The following is a 16,001-nucleotide window of genomic DNA, read 5'->3' as shown; positions in this document are numbered from 1 at the left end:
GAGATGAAATCTTAGGGTAGTTTTGATTTGCATTTCCCTTATTACTAGGGACGTTGAACATTTTTTCATATATCTGGTGATTACTTGTACATCTTCTTCTGTGAAGTGTCTGTTCATTTCCTTAGCCCATTTGTTGATTGGATTATTTGTATTCTTGGTGTAGAGTTTTTTGAGTTCTTTATAGATTCTGGAAATTAGCGCTCTATCTGAGGTATGGTTGGCAAAGATATTCTCCCACTCTGTAGGCTCTCTCTTCACATTTCTGATAGTTTCCTTTGCTGACAGAAAGCTTTTTAGTTTGAATCTATCCCAGTTGTTTATTCTTGCTTTTATTTCTTGTGCTATGGGAGTCCTGTTAAGGAAATCTGATCCTGAGCCAACAAGTTGAAGATTTGGACCTACTTTTTCTTCTATAAGATGCAGGGTCTCTGGTCTGATTCCGAGGTCCTTGATCCATTTTGAGTTGAGTTTTGTGTAGGGTGAGAGATAGGGGTTTAGTTTCATTCTATTGCATATAGTTTTCCAGTTTTCCCAGCACCATTTGTTGAAGAGGCTATCTTTTCTCCATTGCATATTGTTGGAACCTTTGTCTAGTATGAGAAAATTGTATTTATTTGGGTTTGTGTCCATGTCCTCTATTCTGTACCATTGATCTACCTGTCTATTTTGGTACCAATACCATGCCGTTTTTGTTACTATTGCTTTGTAGTATAGTTGAAGATCTGGTATTGCAATACCCCCTGCTTCGCTCTTGCTACTGAGGATTGCTTTAGCTATTCTAGGTTTTTTATTCTTCCAGATGAATTTCATAATTGCTTGCTCTATTTCTGTGAGGTACATCATTGGGATTTTAATTGGAATTGCATTGAATCTGTATAGAACTTTAGGTAGTATAGCCATTTTGACGATATTAATTCTGCCTATCCAGGAACATGGGAGATCTTTCCATCTTCTAAGGTTTTCTTGAATTTCTTTCTTTAGTGTTCTGTAGTTCTCATTGTAGAGGTCTTTCACCTCTTTTGTGGGATTGATTCCCAAGTATTTTATTTTCTTCGATGCTATTGTGAATGGGGTAGTTTTCCTAATTTCTCTTTCTGAAGATTCATCACTTATGTATAAAAATGCATTGGATTTATGAGCATTGATCTTGTAACCTGCTACTTTACTGAATTCACTTATGAGTTCTAAAAGTTTTCTGGTGGAATTTCCAGGTTCCTCTAAATATATAATCATGTCATCAGCGAACAGGGATAGTTTGAGTTCTTCTTTTCCTATTCGTATCCCTTTAATTTCTTTGGTTTGTCTGATTGCTCTGGCTAGAGTCTCAAGGACGATGTTGAATAGAAGCGGTGAAAGAGGGCATCCCTGCCTTGTTCCAGTTTTTAGGGGGAACGCTTTCAGTTTTTCACCATTTAGAATGATATTAGCCATGGGCTTAGCGTAGATGGCCTTTATAATGTTTAGGAATGTTCCCATTACCCCAATTTTTTCTAGTGTTTTGAGCATGAAGGGATGCTGTATTTTATCAAATGCTTTTTCTGCATCTATCGAAATAATCATGTGATTCTTAACTTTAAGTCTGTTGATATGGTGAATGACATTTATTGATTTCCGAATGTTGAACCAACCTTGCATCCCTGGGATAAAACCCACTTGATCGTGGTGCACTATCTTTTTAATATATATTTGTATGCGATTTGCTAAAATTTTGTTGAGAATTTTTGCATCGATGTTCATTAAGGATATTGGTCTGAAATTTTCTTTCCTTGATGTGTCTCTGTCTGGTTTAGGTATCAGGGTGATATTGGCTTCATAGAACGAGTTTGGTAGGGTTCCCTCCTCTTCTATTTCATGGAATAGTTTGAGGAGTATTGGAATGAGCTCTTCTTTAAAGGTTTTGTAGAACTCGGCTGAGAACCCATCTGGTCCTGGACTTTTCTTTGTTGGTAGGCTTTTGATGACCTCTTCTATTTCATTGCTTGAAATTGGTTTATTTAAGTTGTGTATGTCCTCCTCGTTCAGTTTAGGTAGTTCATATGTCTCTAGAAATTTGTTGATGTCTTCAAGGTTTTCTGTTTTGTTGGAGTATAGATTTTCGAAATAGCTTCTAATTATGTTTTGTATTTCACTCGTGTCTGTTGTGATGTTTCCTTGTTCATTCCGAATTTTAGTAATTTGAGTTTTCTCCCTCTTTCTCTTTGTTAGTGTGGCTAAGGGTTTATCAATTTTATTTATTTTTTCAAAGAACCAACTATTTATTTTATTAATTTTTCCGATTGTTTCTTTTGTTTCGATTTTGTTGATTTCGGCTCTGATTTTAACTATTTCCTGTCTTCTACTACTTTTGGTATTGGTCTGCTCTTCTTTTTCTAGTGCTTTGAGCTGTAGTGTTAAGTCGTTTATTTGTTGATTTCTACTTCTTTTTTTGAATGCACCCCATGAAATAAATCTTCCTCTAAGTACTGCTTTCATAGTGTCCCAGAGATTTTGATATGATGTGTCTTTGTTCTCGTTTACTTCTAAGAATTTTTTTATTTCCCTCCTGATGTCTTCTGTTATCCATTCATCATATAATAGTGTATTATTTAGTCTCCAGGTATTGGAGAAGTTTCTGTTTTTTATTCTGTCATTTATTTCTAATTTCAATCCATTATGATCTGATAGAGTACAAGGTAGTATCTCTATCTTCTTGTATTTACTAACAGTAGCTTTGTGGCATAAAATATGGTCTATTTTAGAGAAGGATCCATGTGCTGCTGAGAAGAAAGTGTATTCATTCTGTGTTGGATGGTATATTCTATATATGTCCGTTAAGTCTAAATTGCTGATTGTGTTGTTGAGATCTATAGTTTCTTTATTCAATTTTTGTTTGGACGATCTATCCAGTGGTGAGAGAGGTGTGTTAAAATCGCCTAGTATTATTGTGTTGTGGTCTATTTGGTTTCTGGAATTGAGAAGGATTTGTTTGACGTACGTGGATGAGCCAATGTTCGGGGCATAGATATTTATGATTGTTATGTCTTGCTGATTTATGCTTCCCTTAAGCAGCATGTAATGTCCTTCTTTATCCCTTCTGACTAGTTTTGGTTTGAAGTCCACATTATCTGAGATGAGGATGGATACTCCAGCTTTTTTGCTGTGTCCGTGTGCATGGTATGTTTTTCCCCATCCTTTCACCTTTAGTCTATGGGTGTCTCTTTCTATGAGATGAGTCTCTTGCAGGCAGCATATTGTTAGATTTTTCTTTTTAATCCAATCTGCCAGTCTGTGTCTTTTGATTGATGAATTCAGGCCATTAACATTCAGGGTTATTATTGTGATATGATTTGTATTCCCAGTCAATTGACTCATATTTGTTTTTGACATGATTTGGTTTCTCCTTTATTTGGCTATTCCTTTAGGCTAGCGCCTCCTGTTGCTGATTTGCATCGTTGTTTTTCATCTCTTCCTCATGGAATATTTTGCTGAGAATGTTCTGTAATGCTGGCTTTCTTTTTATAAATTCCTTTAGCTTTTGTTTATCATGGAAGGATCTTATTTCATCGTCAAATTTGAAGGTAAGTTTTGCTGGGTATAAGATTCTTGGTTGGCATCCATTTTCTTTCAGGGCTTGGTATATGTTGTTCCAGGCCCTTCTAGCTTTTAGGGTCTGGATTGAAAAATCTGCTGATATTCTTATTGGTTTCCCTCTGAATGTAATTTGATTCTTTTCTCTCGCGGCCTTTAAAATTCTGTCTTTATTTTGTATGTTAGGTATTTTCATAATAATGTGCCTTGGTGTGGGTCTGTTGTAATTTGTATGTTTGGAGTTCTATAAGCCTCTTGTACTTGGTTTTCCATTTCGTTCTTCAGATTTGGGAAATTTTCTGTTATTATTTCATTGAATAGACTGTTCATTCCTTTGGTTTGTTTCTCTAAGCCTTCCTCAATCCCAATAATTCTCAAATTTGGCCTTTTCATGATATCCCATAGTTCTTGGAGATTCTGTTCATGATTTCTTACCATCTTCTCTGTTTGTTCCACTTTGTTTTCAAGGTTAAATATTTTGTCTTCAATGTCTGAGGTTCTGTCTTCCAGGTGTTCTATCCTATTGGTTATGCTTTCTATGGAGTTTTTAACTTGGTTTATTGTTTCCTTCATTTCAAGGATTTCAGTTTGGTTTTTTTTTCAGTATCTCTAACTCTTTATTGAAATGATCTCTTGCTTCCCGTATTTGGTCTTTTAACTGTTGATTGGTGCGATCATTTAATGCCTGCATTTGCTCTTTCATCTCCTCCTTCAATGCCTGCATTTGCTCTTTCATCTCCTCATTAGCTTCCCTGATCGTTTTAATTACGTACATTCTGAACTCCCTTTCTGACATTTCTTCTGCTCTGCTGTCATTGGGTTTTATTGATGTAGTATCTAGGTTTGTTTGGGACATTTTCTTCCCTTGTTTTCTCATAATGGTCAGTTGTCAGTGGGACCCTGAGATATTGCAGTTTTCCACTATTGGCTTATAGTGTCCCAGTAGATTTCCAGTGTATCACCTCCCAGCCTTCAGTAGCCTGATGTCTTGGAGGAATCTGATAAAGCAGCTCATTCGAAGAATACTGCCCCTAGCCCCCTACTGGTTCCACGTTTTGGAACTGGCTCTGTGCGGAAATGCTCTCACTGTGGGCCTGCACCGTGCAGCTGGCCGTGTGGGAAGAGCCCACTGCCGGAGTGTGGGAGACTACCTTGGGAAGACTCAAGCTGCCCTGCCCGGCTCTGCTAAGCCACCTCTATCTGGGCCTGCCACCCGGCCTGAGCTTTACCCAGTGGGCAGACTCACCCGTGGCTCCACTTCAGTCCGAGTCTCTCAATGCCTCCCCTTCTTAACTCCTGGGTTGTGGAGCGACCGGGGGTGCAGTCTCCCTCTAGGCCACCATCTTGGATCGCCCCGTGAAGAGAGCCCGCAGCCGGAGTGGGCAGAGCCGCCTGAAGAGGTCTCCGGCTGCCCTGCCCTTATCCCTGAGGCTGACTGCAGATCGAGGCTCTCCGCTGGTTCTTTGCAGGAGTACACTGCACTGCAGGGGCTCCGGGACTCGGAGCCTGCTCTGTTCAGACAGGCTCTCACTAGCAGGCCAGTTCCGTTCCGAGAACCTGGAGAAGCTGGCTGTGTGGGCGGGGCCCACCGCCGGAGTGCGCAGGACTGCCTGTGGATGACTCTAGCTGCCCTGCCCGGCTCCGATAAGCCACCTCTATCTGGGCCTGCCACCCGGGCCGAGCTTTACCCAGTGGGCAGACTCACCCGTGGCTCCACTTCAGTCCGAGTCTCTCAATGCCTCCCCTTCTTAACTCCTGGGTTGTGGAGCGACCGGAGGTGCAGTCTCCCTCTAGGCCGCCATCTTGGATCCTCAGCGTAACAATTATGTGATGATCTTCTGATATACAGAATAAAGCAGACATCACAGTCAAAAATGTCTGCATAAGTTTATTGAAAAGAATAATTTTTAAAGAATTCATAGCAAAGGGTGCCAGGCATGGCAGCCCGCATCTGTGATCCCAGCTACTTGGGAGGCTGAAGCAGGAGGAACCCAAAGTCAAGGCCGGCTCTAAAACTGAGTAAGATCCTACATCAAAATGAAGTAAATAAAAAGGGCTGGAAGTGTACCTCAGTGACAGAGCACCCCTGGGTTCAATGCCCAATACTGCAAAATAAAGAAAGAGAAAAAGAAAAAGCAAGGTTTCTGTAGATGATCTTTAATTATTTTAAGTACTTAGATAGCAAAAATTACACTAAAGTAATTTGCTTACACCAGAGCAAAATTAAGTTATCTAATAATTCTTCCCAAATGAAGAAGTCCTAGAATAATTGCTTAGTCTTAGGGAGATTAGATTCATTTTTACTTCATTTATCTTTCTAAATGAGTAAGAATGGTTTTTGAAATTGTCTAGAAGGAAAGAGGGCATATGGGACAAGAAAGAAGAAAAAGCAAGTTGAGAATGAGGTACTCATTTAAAATGGTGGTTAAATTATTTTCTGAGATTACACACAAACCGCAAAAATTATAGAATACCAGGGACATGCTGCCACCTAGTGGAAACATAATGTAGGTAAAATCATTTGAAAAGATTGCAAGATTTCATATCATAGTTCAGTTAGAAAAATACAGCTTCATAATTTTCCAAGTACTTTCAACTGTATTATTCCTCAAAAACATCCATTGGTACACACAGCAGAATTGTTCATGCACTTTCTGAACCTGAGATTCTAGATGAAATAATCTAAGAGTCCAGGGCTGCTGGCTGGTGTTCTGCTGCTATCCACACTAAAGGACCCCTTCTAAAGAGTATGACATCTCTCTCGTTCAAAACTGTAGACATTTTACAGAGGATAAAACTGAGACATGGAGATTACCAAACACGTCCAGTGAATGAATCTTAGGAACCTAGTCGAAAGCAGTACTCTACTGACATGAAAACTCTTGGAAGACTGGCATTTTTCCTTTAAAATCAACATGAGATCTGTGTTCTTTTCCACAGGATATACCTGTCTTAATTTTTTAAATGTTTCCTTTTTTCAAGCACTCTTCAAAACACAAATGCTTTAAGACAGTGGCTCCTTAATCCTGTGCTATGAACTCACTGGCACATCATGCACTGAAGAAAAGAAGACCAAAAGCATGATATTTCCAGTTTGAGATTCCTGGAAAGTGACTTATTCAAATTCATTTATTCATTGGATACTTAATAAACACCGACTAGATACCAGGCATTCTTTTAGGTCCTAGGACATGCTGTGATAACAAAGAACCCCAAGTTATTGGCAGTACAAAAAAGCAAAGATTTGCTTTTCTCCCATAACAAAGTTCATCATAGATTAGCTAAAGGTTCTTCTTCAGCTGGTTGCCATCTTCACATTGGGACCATCAGACAGAGAAACCGCTATTTGGAACAACAAAAGTAATCTCTTGTCAGAGAGAAAAGAGAATGATGTAGAGTAACAGGAACTGACACGTGGTATTTCCTCTCAAATTTTATTGGCCAAAGCCAGTCATATGGTAAAGATACACTTCTTCCACAAAGCAAAGAATAGTCTACCTATGGGGAGAGGCTCCAGATATTGGTGAACAGGAATGATCTGCCACTTTCCAAGATACACTTAGGAAAGGCAGCTCTGGGTAACACAGAGGAAAGAGACCAGATTTCTCAGTATGTGGGAAATCAAGCAATTTTATTTAAATGTTTAAAATTTTTATTTAAATGTTTTAAAAAAGGCTATCATAGAAGCCTAGAGGATGTGGAATATTTAAGCTTCAGATATGTAAGATACAAATGAGTAGATATTAGACAAGAAGTCAGAGAGAAAGTTTCTGAATGTGAGCATGAAGCATGATTTGAAATCCCAGATCTGGATACGGGGGAGTAGCTGTGTCAAGAGAAGGAAACCACCATTCCAGAACGCAACTCAACATATGCACAAAGCTAGCCAGACAGCTACAGGTATCAGAACTTGATTGTGCAAATTTTAACTAGAATAAACACATTAGGTTTACCTAAGAATTTATATATATATATATAAACCTACAAACAGCTGAGTGCAAGCACCAGACACAAGTGCACTAACCATACATGTGACCAAAAAATGTGAGTTCTGGAAATTGCATATTTGCTCCAACTGCAACAATGTTATTCTTTCCCTCTGCTAATGCTGGGAGCTTAAGTCTAGGACCAGGAGCTCGCACAGAAGCTTCTACTCTGAATCCAGCAACTGGAGAAAAGAAGAGCAACTGGTCCTCCAATGCCACTAGTATGTCGTGGCAGACACCACCTGGCGACTCAGATGCTGTGCCTTAACCCAAGAGAATAGAGTATATATATGTGTGTGTTACGTATTAATTTTTAAAAAAGCTTTTTTAAATAGATTTACCAGTCTTACCCTGTATAATTTTTGTCATTAATAAATAATAAATAAGTTATTTGAAAAGGCTACCTGCTGTGGTGTCAATGTTTGTGCCCCTCCAAAATTCACGTTGAAATTTAATCCTGATGCAACAGTGTTAAGAAGTAGGTAGGGCCTTGGGGGGAAGTGATGAAGTCATGAGATTAAAGCCCTCACAAATGGAATCCGTACCCTTATAAAAGGGTTCGAGGGAACAAGTTCATCCCTTTCCACCCTCTGTCACCTGAGGATACAGTGTCTATTTTTCCTCCATAGGAGATTGCAGCAAGAAGGCATTATCTTGGAAGCTCTTACCAAATCCTCAGGCAGCCTGAACTTGAACTTCCAGTTGCCAGAACTGTGAGAATCAAATTTCTATTATTTACAGATTACTCAGTCTAAAGTCCTTTTGTTTTAGCAGTCCAAAAGGACAAAGATGCTACCTCTGGTTAGTTTCCACATTATTATACCAAAGCCAAATCAATATACCATGGTTCTTTGTAGAGATAAGACTCATAGGTCACACAGCCATCCAAGGAAAGGGCGCAGCAAGAAAGAGTTGCATGAATGACAATGGAAACCACAGGCTAAGTAGCTGAATGCAGACTGCTTTTAGGAAGTGTCAGGAGAAGAGCAGGAAAAAGCAAATAACTGCAGGGCCATGAGGAGCAAGAAAGGCCACACCAAGACGTTTACACTTACTCTTTGTAGGGAATGGGAAGTCATCGAGTCATTTCGATTCCACATGTGACATTAGCCCATCTGTATTTCAGGGAGGTCATTCTGGCAGCAGTGCGAAGGAAGCACTGAATAGAGAAGGGATAGAAAGGCCTCCGAGCAGGCTGCAGGTCACCACAATGGTAGGACCCCGCCAAGAGCAGAGACAGCGGATGGTAAGAAAAGGTCTACATGGAGGGACTGAGACATTCCAATGGCAGAACCTCCAACAATGACCTCCAAACCAGGTCACTCCCACAAGTATCTAGGAAAATGATAGAGTTCCTGCTCCCTGATCAGTACCAGAAATACTAAATCACATCTCTAAGAATGTGACCTGGGAAATGCTTACTATCCCCAGAGGCTGAGAACTCAGGCAACCCTGCCTCAAAAGTTCTTATGCTTCATATGCTTGAGTGACTGAGCTGCAGGCTCTTTAAATCAAAACCACAGGGAAAACAAAGTTTCACAAAGGGTAATTAAAGAGGAGGTACAGACATATTGACTTTAAAGTACTTACAGGACAGGACATTCTGGTGCAAAAGCCTGGTAGACAATAAGATATATTGGACTAGTGTCCCGAAGAGAGATTGGGATGAGAGATAGACAGCATACGCTTGGAAGAGGGCTTCCAGAGATTTAGCTTGAGAGGAGAGGTGATCGGAGGACAGAAGCTCAAAAAAAGCACTTACACTTCGGGGCAGGGCAAAGAAAGATGACAATTTAGGATTGGAAAAGGAAGGATAAAGGTGCCCAACAGATGATGCCACTAGATTAGCACTCAGCCATGCCGCCCTGCTTATTCACAGTAAAGTGGAGCACTGTGCAAAGCCAATCAACGTGAAAGCATTGGTGTTGAGCCCAAGGTGGGTGCATCAACAGCTGACTGCACGATCTCCTGTCACCCACTCAGGGATGGTCTGCATACATTTCTCCTGATATTTCCAGATATTTCTTCTGAGGTGGACATTTTAAAAACATGGACTCTTACAAAAGAACAATTAAAAGCAAATCATCACCTTAAAAAATAGGCACAGGAGTTGGGTAGATTTTCCTCCAAAGAAGGTACACACAAAAGTATATCTTTTAAACTGACATATGGTCAATAAGCAAATAAAAAACATCCACCATCATCCTTCATTAAAGGAAAAGTGCATCAAGACCACAGTGGAAAGTCACTTCCCCTCCTCCAGAATGAAACACTAGAAACTAGAAACGCACACAGTCGGTGTGGACGAGGATGCAGAGCACCCTGCCAGCACCGGTGGGAGTGTGGGATGGTGCCTTAGAAAACACACAGGACCCACGTGACTCAGCAAGTCCCTTTCAGGATACATACCCAGAAAACTATGTCTACCCACAAACTTGGACATAAACATTCTCAGCACCATTATCCAAAAAGTGAAAACAACCCATAGTCTTTATTAACGGATGAATCAACAAAATGGGATACGTGCACACAAAAGAATATTACGGTGAAAGTGAAGGAAGTTCTGAGAAACACCACATGTACGATCATGGAAACACCGTCAGGGAAAGAAGCCTGCTACCAGGGCACGTATGACATGATTCCATCTCTGTGATGAATCAAGAATTAGCAAATCCATAGAGACAGGAGGTGCTAAATTGGTGTTTGCAGGACAAAGGGGAGGGGAGGACAGGCACTGCCTGCTAATGAGCACAGGATTTCTTTCTGTCACGTCAAACATGCTATAGAATTAGTGTTCATGATTATACAACTGCTGACTCTAAAAACCACAGAACTGTATGCTTACAAAGGGTGAACTTTATGCTATGCAAATTATGTCAATTAAACCTTTTACATATTGAGGTTAAAATGAATAAATGCATAATAAATACATAAATGAGATAAATCCCCCATGCAATTGCATCAAAATTTATGTAGACATTCTGCCTGCAAAGAGGTGGAGTGTAACTCCTCACTCCTTAAATGTGGGCTGGGCAGTGACTTCTTTCCAAAGTACACAGTACATAAACCAATCAAAAAGAGGAACTTTGCTGCAGAGAAAACTAACAATCATTACCTCAGTGGTGTGGTCAGGATGAACATCCACAAAGGTCAGTCCTGCCGTGCCATATGCTCCTGATATGATGCGGTAAAAAAGGCAATCTGCTTCTATGCTCTTCTTCCCCCAAACCCATAACCCCAGTCTAATAATGAGCAAAATAACAGAAACATTCTATAAAATACCTGAGAAGTACTCCTCAAAACTTTCAAAGTCACTTCAGAAACAAGGCAAGTATGAGAAACCCCTGCAGTCATAACTCATAATGTACTGTGGTCACATGGGTGAGATTTATCATAAATGAGGAAAAGTATATCAGGTAAAAAATAATGCAATCTAGGAAGTACAGACCCCAGTTCACAACGATGCATTAAACCTCCATCCTTCCTGCTCTGTGTTCCACTCAGTCAGATGATGCTTACTGAGCAGCTGCTAGGCACCAACTAAGTGTAGGGTTTTGTTTTGTTTTTTTTTAATGAACAAATTACACAGTCCCTATTCTGTGGAGTTCACAATCTGGAGGAATGTCACATATTAAACAAATAAATACCATATTTGATATCTCATTTTAAAATGTAGCAGACATTTTTTTAATTGCCTACCTGAAATGCACCCCCCTCATTTTTCTTGGTGATCAAAATCCTAATTTTCTTCAGTTTAGTAATGTATTTGCCTAAATTCTGCCGCAGAGAGTCAAGAACGGCAATTCTGGCCAATTCTAAATATAAGAGGAAAAGGGGTGTATTTTGGTGATGGTTTTGCTTTCTAGATGAAGAGGACTCCAGGTGGTCTCTTGCACACTCCTGCATCTATTCCGTTGGACTTTCTATTCCATTGGACGCAGCTGTGAGGGCGAGGGCCGGGGGGTCCTCCTGTCGTCTTGGGGGAGCCAAGAGGAGGCAGTGTGGTAGCTCACCTGACATCCATTCTCTTCTCTGGATTTAGGCGTATACGTGTGAGTCTAGCCTGGTGGGGATGAAGGCAATGTTTGAAGAAAGCAAGACCCAGGGGAGGAGAGAAAGTCAGAAAGCAAGTGACGGGAGACAGGCAGCACTGCGTGCTCCTCTTCATTGGTACATGAATTAATATTTTTTCTTTTTTTTTTTCGAGGCTGGTTCACATTCTGTTTTTCACTTCCAACTAAAGATCTCAAACCAAAATAACCAATGTGGTTTTCAACTGTAAAGAGAGGGGTGAGACCCTGCACAAAAGTCAAATCAAAGTGGATCACAGACATGAATTACACCAGAAACTTCACCACTGCTAGAGGAAAACACAGGGTCAACACTCCATCGTATTGGTTATAATGGTACAGGCACCAGCTTTCTTAACAGGACCGCTAAAACTCAAGAAATAAAACTAAGAACCAATTAAAAATCTTCTGCACCACAAAGGAAACAATTGAGAACACCAAGAGAGAGTCTACAGAATGGAAGAGAAAATCTTTGCCAGCTACTTCTCTGATGGGGGATTAATATCCAGAATACACAAAGAACTCAAAAAGTTTAATGCCAAAAAAACACCTAATCAATAAATGGGAAAAAGAACTGAGCAGACATCTCTCAAAAGAAGAAATACAAATGGCCAACAAATATATGAGAAAAAGTTTAACATCGCTAGCAATCAGGGAAATGCAAATCAAAACTACACCAAGATTTCATCTCAATTCAATCAGAATGTCAATTATCCAGAATACAAATAATAATAAATGCTAGTGAGAATTTGGGGGTAAAGGTAAAATCATACATTGTCAATGGGACCACAGACTAGTACAACCACTGTGGAAATCAGTATGGAGAGTCCTCATAAAACTTGGACTGGAATCACCATTTGACCCAGCTATCTCACTACTCAGTATATATCCAAAAGATCTAAAATCAGCATACTAAAGGGACGTAGCTACATCAATGTTTATAGCAGCACAATTCACAATAGCCAGACTATGGGGCCAACCTAGGTGTCCTTCAATAAATAAATGGATAAAGAAAAGTCACACACACACACACACACACACACACACACACACACACAATGGAGTATTACTCAGCTGTGAAAAAGAATGAAATTATGTCATTTGCTGGTAAATGGATGGAACTGGAGACTCTAATGCTAAGTGAAATAAGCCAGACTCAGAAAGTCAAAGGTCAATGTTTTCTCTGATATGTCAAAGCTAATTTAAATTAGGAGGTAAAACAGAGAGAGAAAAGAAACTGGGGGGGGGGGGCTGCTATCAAAATAAAAGAAAGATCAGGAGAGTAGAAGAAGGGAGTTGAAGGGGAGGTAGGTGGGGCAGGATAAAGGACAAACAGTGGAAAGAATCTGACCTAACTTTCCAATGTAAATATATAAATATACTACAGTGAATCTCACCATTATGTATATCCACAAGACACTAATTATTTTTAAAAAATGTAAATAAATAGAAAAATCAGTAGAGGAAGGGAACAGGGGGAGGGAGGAAGAAGAGGGTAAGGGTAAATACTAGGGGCTTAACTGGAGCACATTATGCTCCATGCATTTGTAATTACGTCAAAGTAAATCCTAATGTAATGCATAACTTACAAACCAATAAAAAAAACCCTAAAAAGTTAAACGATAATGAAATAAAAAGTAAAATTTACACCAACTATAAAAAAAAAAAGAAAAAAAGAAGGGTTATCTCCGTTCAGACACCGTTGAGGGTGGGGGAAGAAGACAATGGAATCTCCCTTTTGGAGTGTAATTTGGCAATCCTTATTGAAATGTAAAACAGGCTACATTTTCATCAATAATTTCATTTCTTTAAATCCACCCTCTGGAAATATTCCCAAATGCTCAAAAATAACTTTGCACAGGGACTTCCCATTAAGCCATTATTGTCTATAACACGGGAGACCTGAAAACTAGAAATAACCTTAATACACTTTTGGAGGATGCAGATATTTGTTTTTCGCCATTAAAAAATAAAATACTTCTGTGTGCAGTAACACCGAAAGGTCTCCACGGCGTGGTTAAACAAGAAAAGGCAGATTCAGAATCACACACTACACAAGTTTTGTGTTACAAAGATCTGGACTACGAGTTGCCTACACTGAATAAATACCGCACGGGTGCGTATGTGTGCTGTGTAGGCGATTTGTCTACATATGTAGAAGACAGTGTACGTTTTCAATTCGTGCTTTATCGTTTTATTTTTACAACCGACAAGTATTTTCACATTTCAAGGAACCAGGCCGCGGTCGACCGCCTGCACGTGGATGGCCCCTGCACCGGCACCGGCACCGGCGGCCTCCTCAGGCCCCGCAGACCCCGGGCGTCTGTAAAGCAGGGCGCTGGCGCCTGGGGTCGGCGAACAGGCGGGCTTTCAAGGTGGGATTTTTTTTTTTTTTCTTAGAGGTACTGGGACAGGCAAGGAGGGCGCGGGAGCCCAGGCCCAGCCGGGCGCGACCCCGACGGGGACCTCGCGGCGGGGCCGCGAGCGCGAGGAGGCCGGGCCCGGGCGAGCGGGGCGGCGAGGCGGGGAGAGGGGCGGCGAGGCGGCGGCCGGGCGCGGGCAGGGGCAGGGCGGGAGGCGGGCGGCCGGGAGAGGGAAGGCGAGGCGGCGGCCCTACCTTCCCAGCAGAGCGCGCCCCCCGGCTCGCGCTTCAGGAACTTGTACCAGAACGTGTCCACGCGGCCCGGCTCCGCCCCGTCGCGCGCCGCCGCCTCGGGCGCCAGCTCCACCTCCGCGAGCCACAGGCCCGGCTCGGGCGGCGCCGGCGTCCCCGCGCCCGCCGGCCTAAGGCGCACCGCGCCGCGCGGCTCCCAGCGCCCCAGCTCCGGCCGCGACCCCACGACCAGCAGCTCCGGCCGGGCGCCGGCCACGGCGGGCGGCACCACCACCCCGAAGCGGAAGCGCATGGCGATGGCGGCGGCGGCGCGGCTCCGGGTGCCCGGCTCCCCGCGCGGGCGGCTGCGGCGATTGGACGGCGGCGCGGGCGGCCCGGGGCGGCCCGCCCACGTGCGGGGCAGCGCCTTTTTTGGGCTACATCACGCGGCCGGGCAGCGCTGGCCTCATGCCGCCCGGGCTGGCGACCCGGGAGGGTGTCGGCGGAGCCACCCGAGGCCTCTTCGGGCACCGGGGACGCTGCGAATGGAGGCAAAGGAGGCGACAGGCGGCCCGGCGAGAGCGTCGGAGCTCGTGACCGTGCAGTCGCCCTCCGAGGCCTTCAGAGGGACCCTCGCGAAGGCCCTAAGGAAACGGCCTGCAGACGGGGCCACCAGATAGTGCAGTTGCAGGAAGGCCCTGGACCCAGCCGCAGAGCCCAGCCAAGGCCTGGCTGAGCTTCGGGGATCTTGTAAAAGGAGGGCAGAAACCAGGGGTCTTCCAAGATCCCACCGGCTGCAGAGGGCGCGTTGCTCAGGACGCAGCGCGGACCAGACACAGCTCGTGCTTTCCCCTTCCTCCTGCAGTTGGGTGCCTGGCAAAACACACGATCGCTTTCTGTTTTCGAAAACACTCTATTTTTAGTATGTGAAAATGGGTTTGGAGTACATACTTTCAAGTGCTTTTCAAGATCAAAACAAGACCCAAACTGTTACTGATGCCTTTCATGATTTTTTTTTAAATGGCATAAAAATAAAACCCTTTAAAATTTCCTTCTAGTAAAATCACTGTTTTTTAACCTTAAGACATTTTTAAGTCAAGAAACAGAGACTCAGATATTTTGGCCAAGAGAAAAATATTTAAATCTGGGCAGGAGGATGGAGGGACTTCACTTTGTTCCTGCCATAACTAAACCAATGTTCTATTTGTTTGTACTTTTTGATTCTTCCACTGTTCTTCTCACATCTTACCTTTCTATATTCACCAACTTTTAGCATACTACACATTTTTTAAGTGAATTAAAGTCACTCTAAGAACATATTTCCCAGTATTTGGAAACTTGTCAGTATTGTTTGGGGAGGGGGTGGACGGAATTTTATGCATGCAGAAAATGATAAGACACAAAAGTAACAAAATATTGTAAATTGCACAAACTCTCTCTGTAGAACAATTAGTAAACTAATAATACATTTCACTGTTAAATGTTGATACTCCACTTAAAGTTTGGTTGGTTGCTAAGCTTAAGGATAAACATCAAGAAAAATGTAAGACAGCAAGGCTGGCCAAACATGGCTGATTTGGTAGCAAAACAGACATGAACTCAGTCGCATGTGAGGTTTATTCAAGTTGCTGTTACAAAATATTCTTGGAGTAATTTTAGGAAAATAAGAGTCATTTGGCCGTGCAAGACCGAATTCTGACTTTGATGACTTCCTATTTCTTCAGGACCCAGGAGCCAACAGTTCAGTATTCCCTTGTGTTCTGTGGTGCTGCCTGAGTCCTATAC

The 16,001-nt window shown here is 42.2% G+C and overlaps 1 protein-coding gene across 1 annotated transcript in view; it reads right to left on the bottom strand.

Annotated features, from left to right (window-relative positions):
• The window catches only part of Epm2a (EPM2A glucan phosphatase, laforin), an 89,081-nt gene extending 74,307 nt beyond the window's left edge, over positions 1–14,774 (bottom strand). Inside the window, exon 1 of the mRNA XM_047559032.1 lies at positions 14,241–14,774. Within this exon, the coding sequence (XP_047414988.1) occupies positions 14,241–14,529 (289 nt within the window). The 5' untranslated portion in view covers positions 14,530–14,774. The remainder of the gene's footprint in view (positions 1–14,240) is intronic.
• Between the last annotated feature and the right edge of the window lie 1,227 nt (positions 14,775–16,001).

The sequence above is a fragment of the Sciurus carolinensis genome, chromosome 7 (assembly GCF_902686445.1).
Source record: "Sciurus carolinensis chromosome 7, mSciCar1.2, whole genome shotgun sequence".
In the NCBI taxonomy this organism is placed as follows: domain Eukaryota; kingdom Metazoa; phylum Chordata; class Mammalia; order Rodentia; family Sciuridae; genus Sciurus; species Sciurus carolinensis.
The sequence above is the reverse complement of the archived record's forward strand: the minus strand, read 5'-3'. Positions and strand labels throughout refer to the sequence as shown.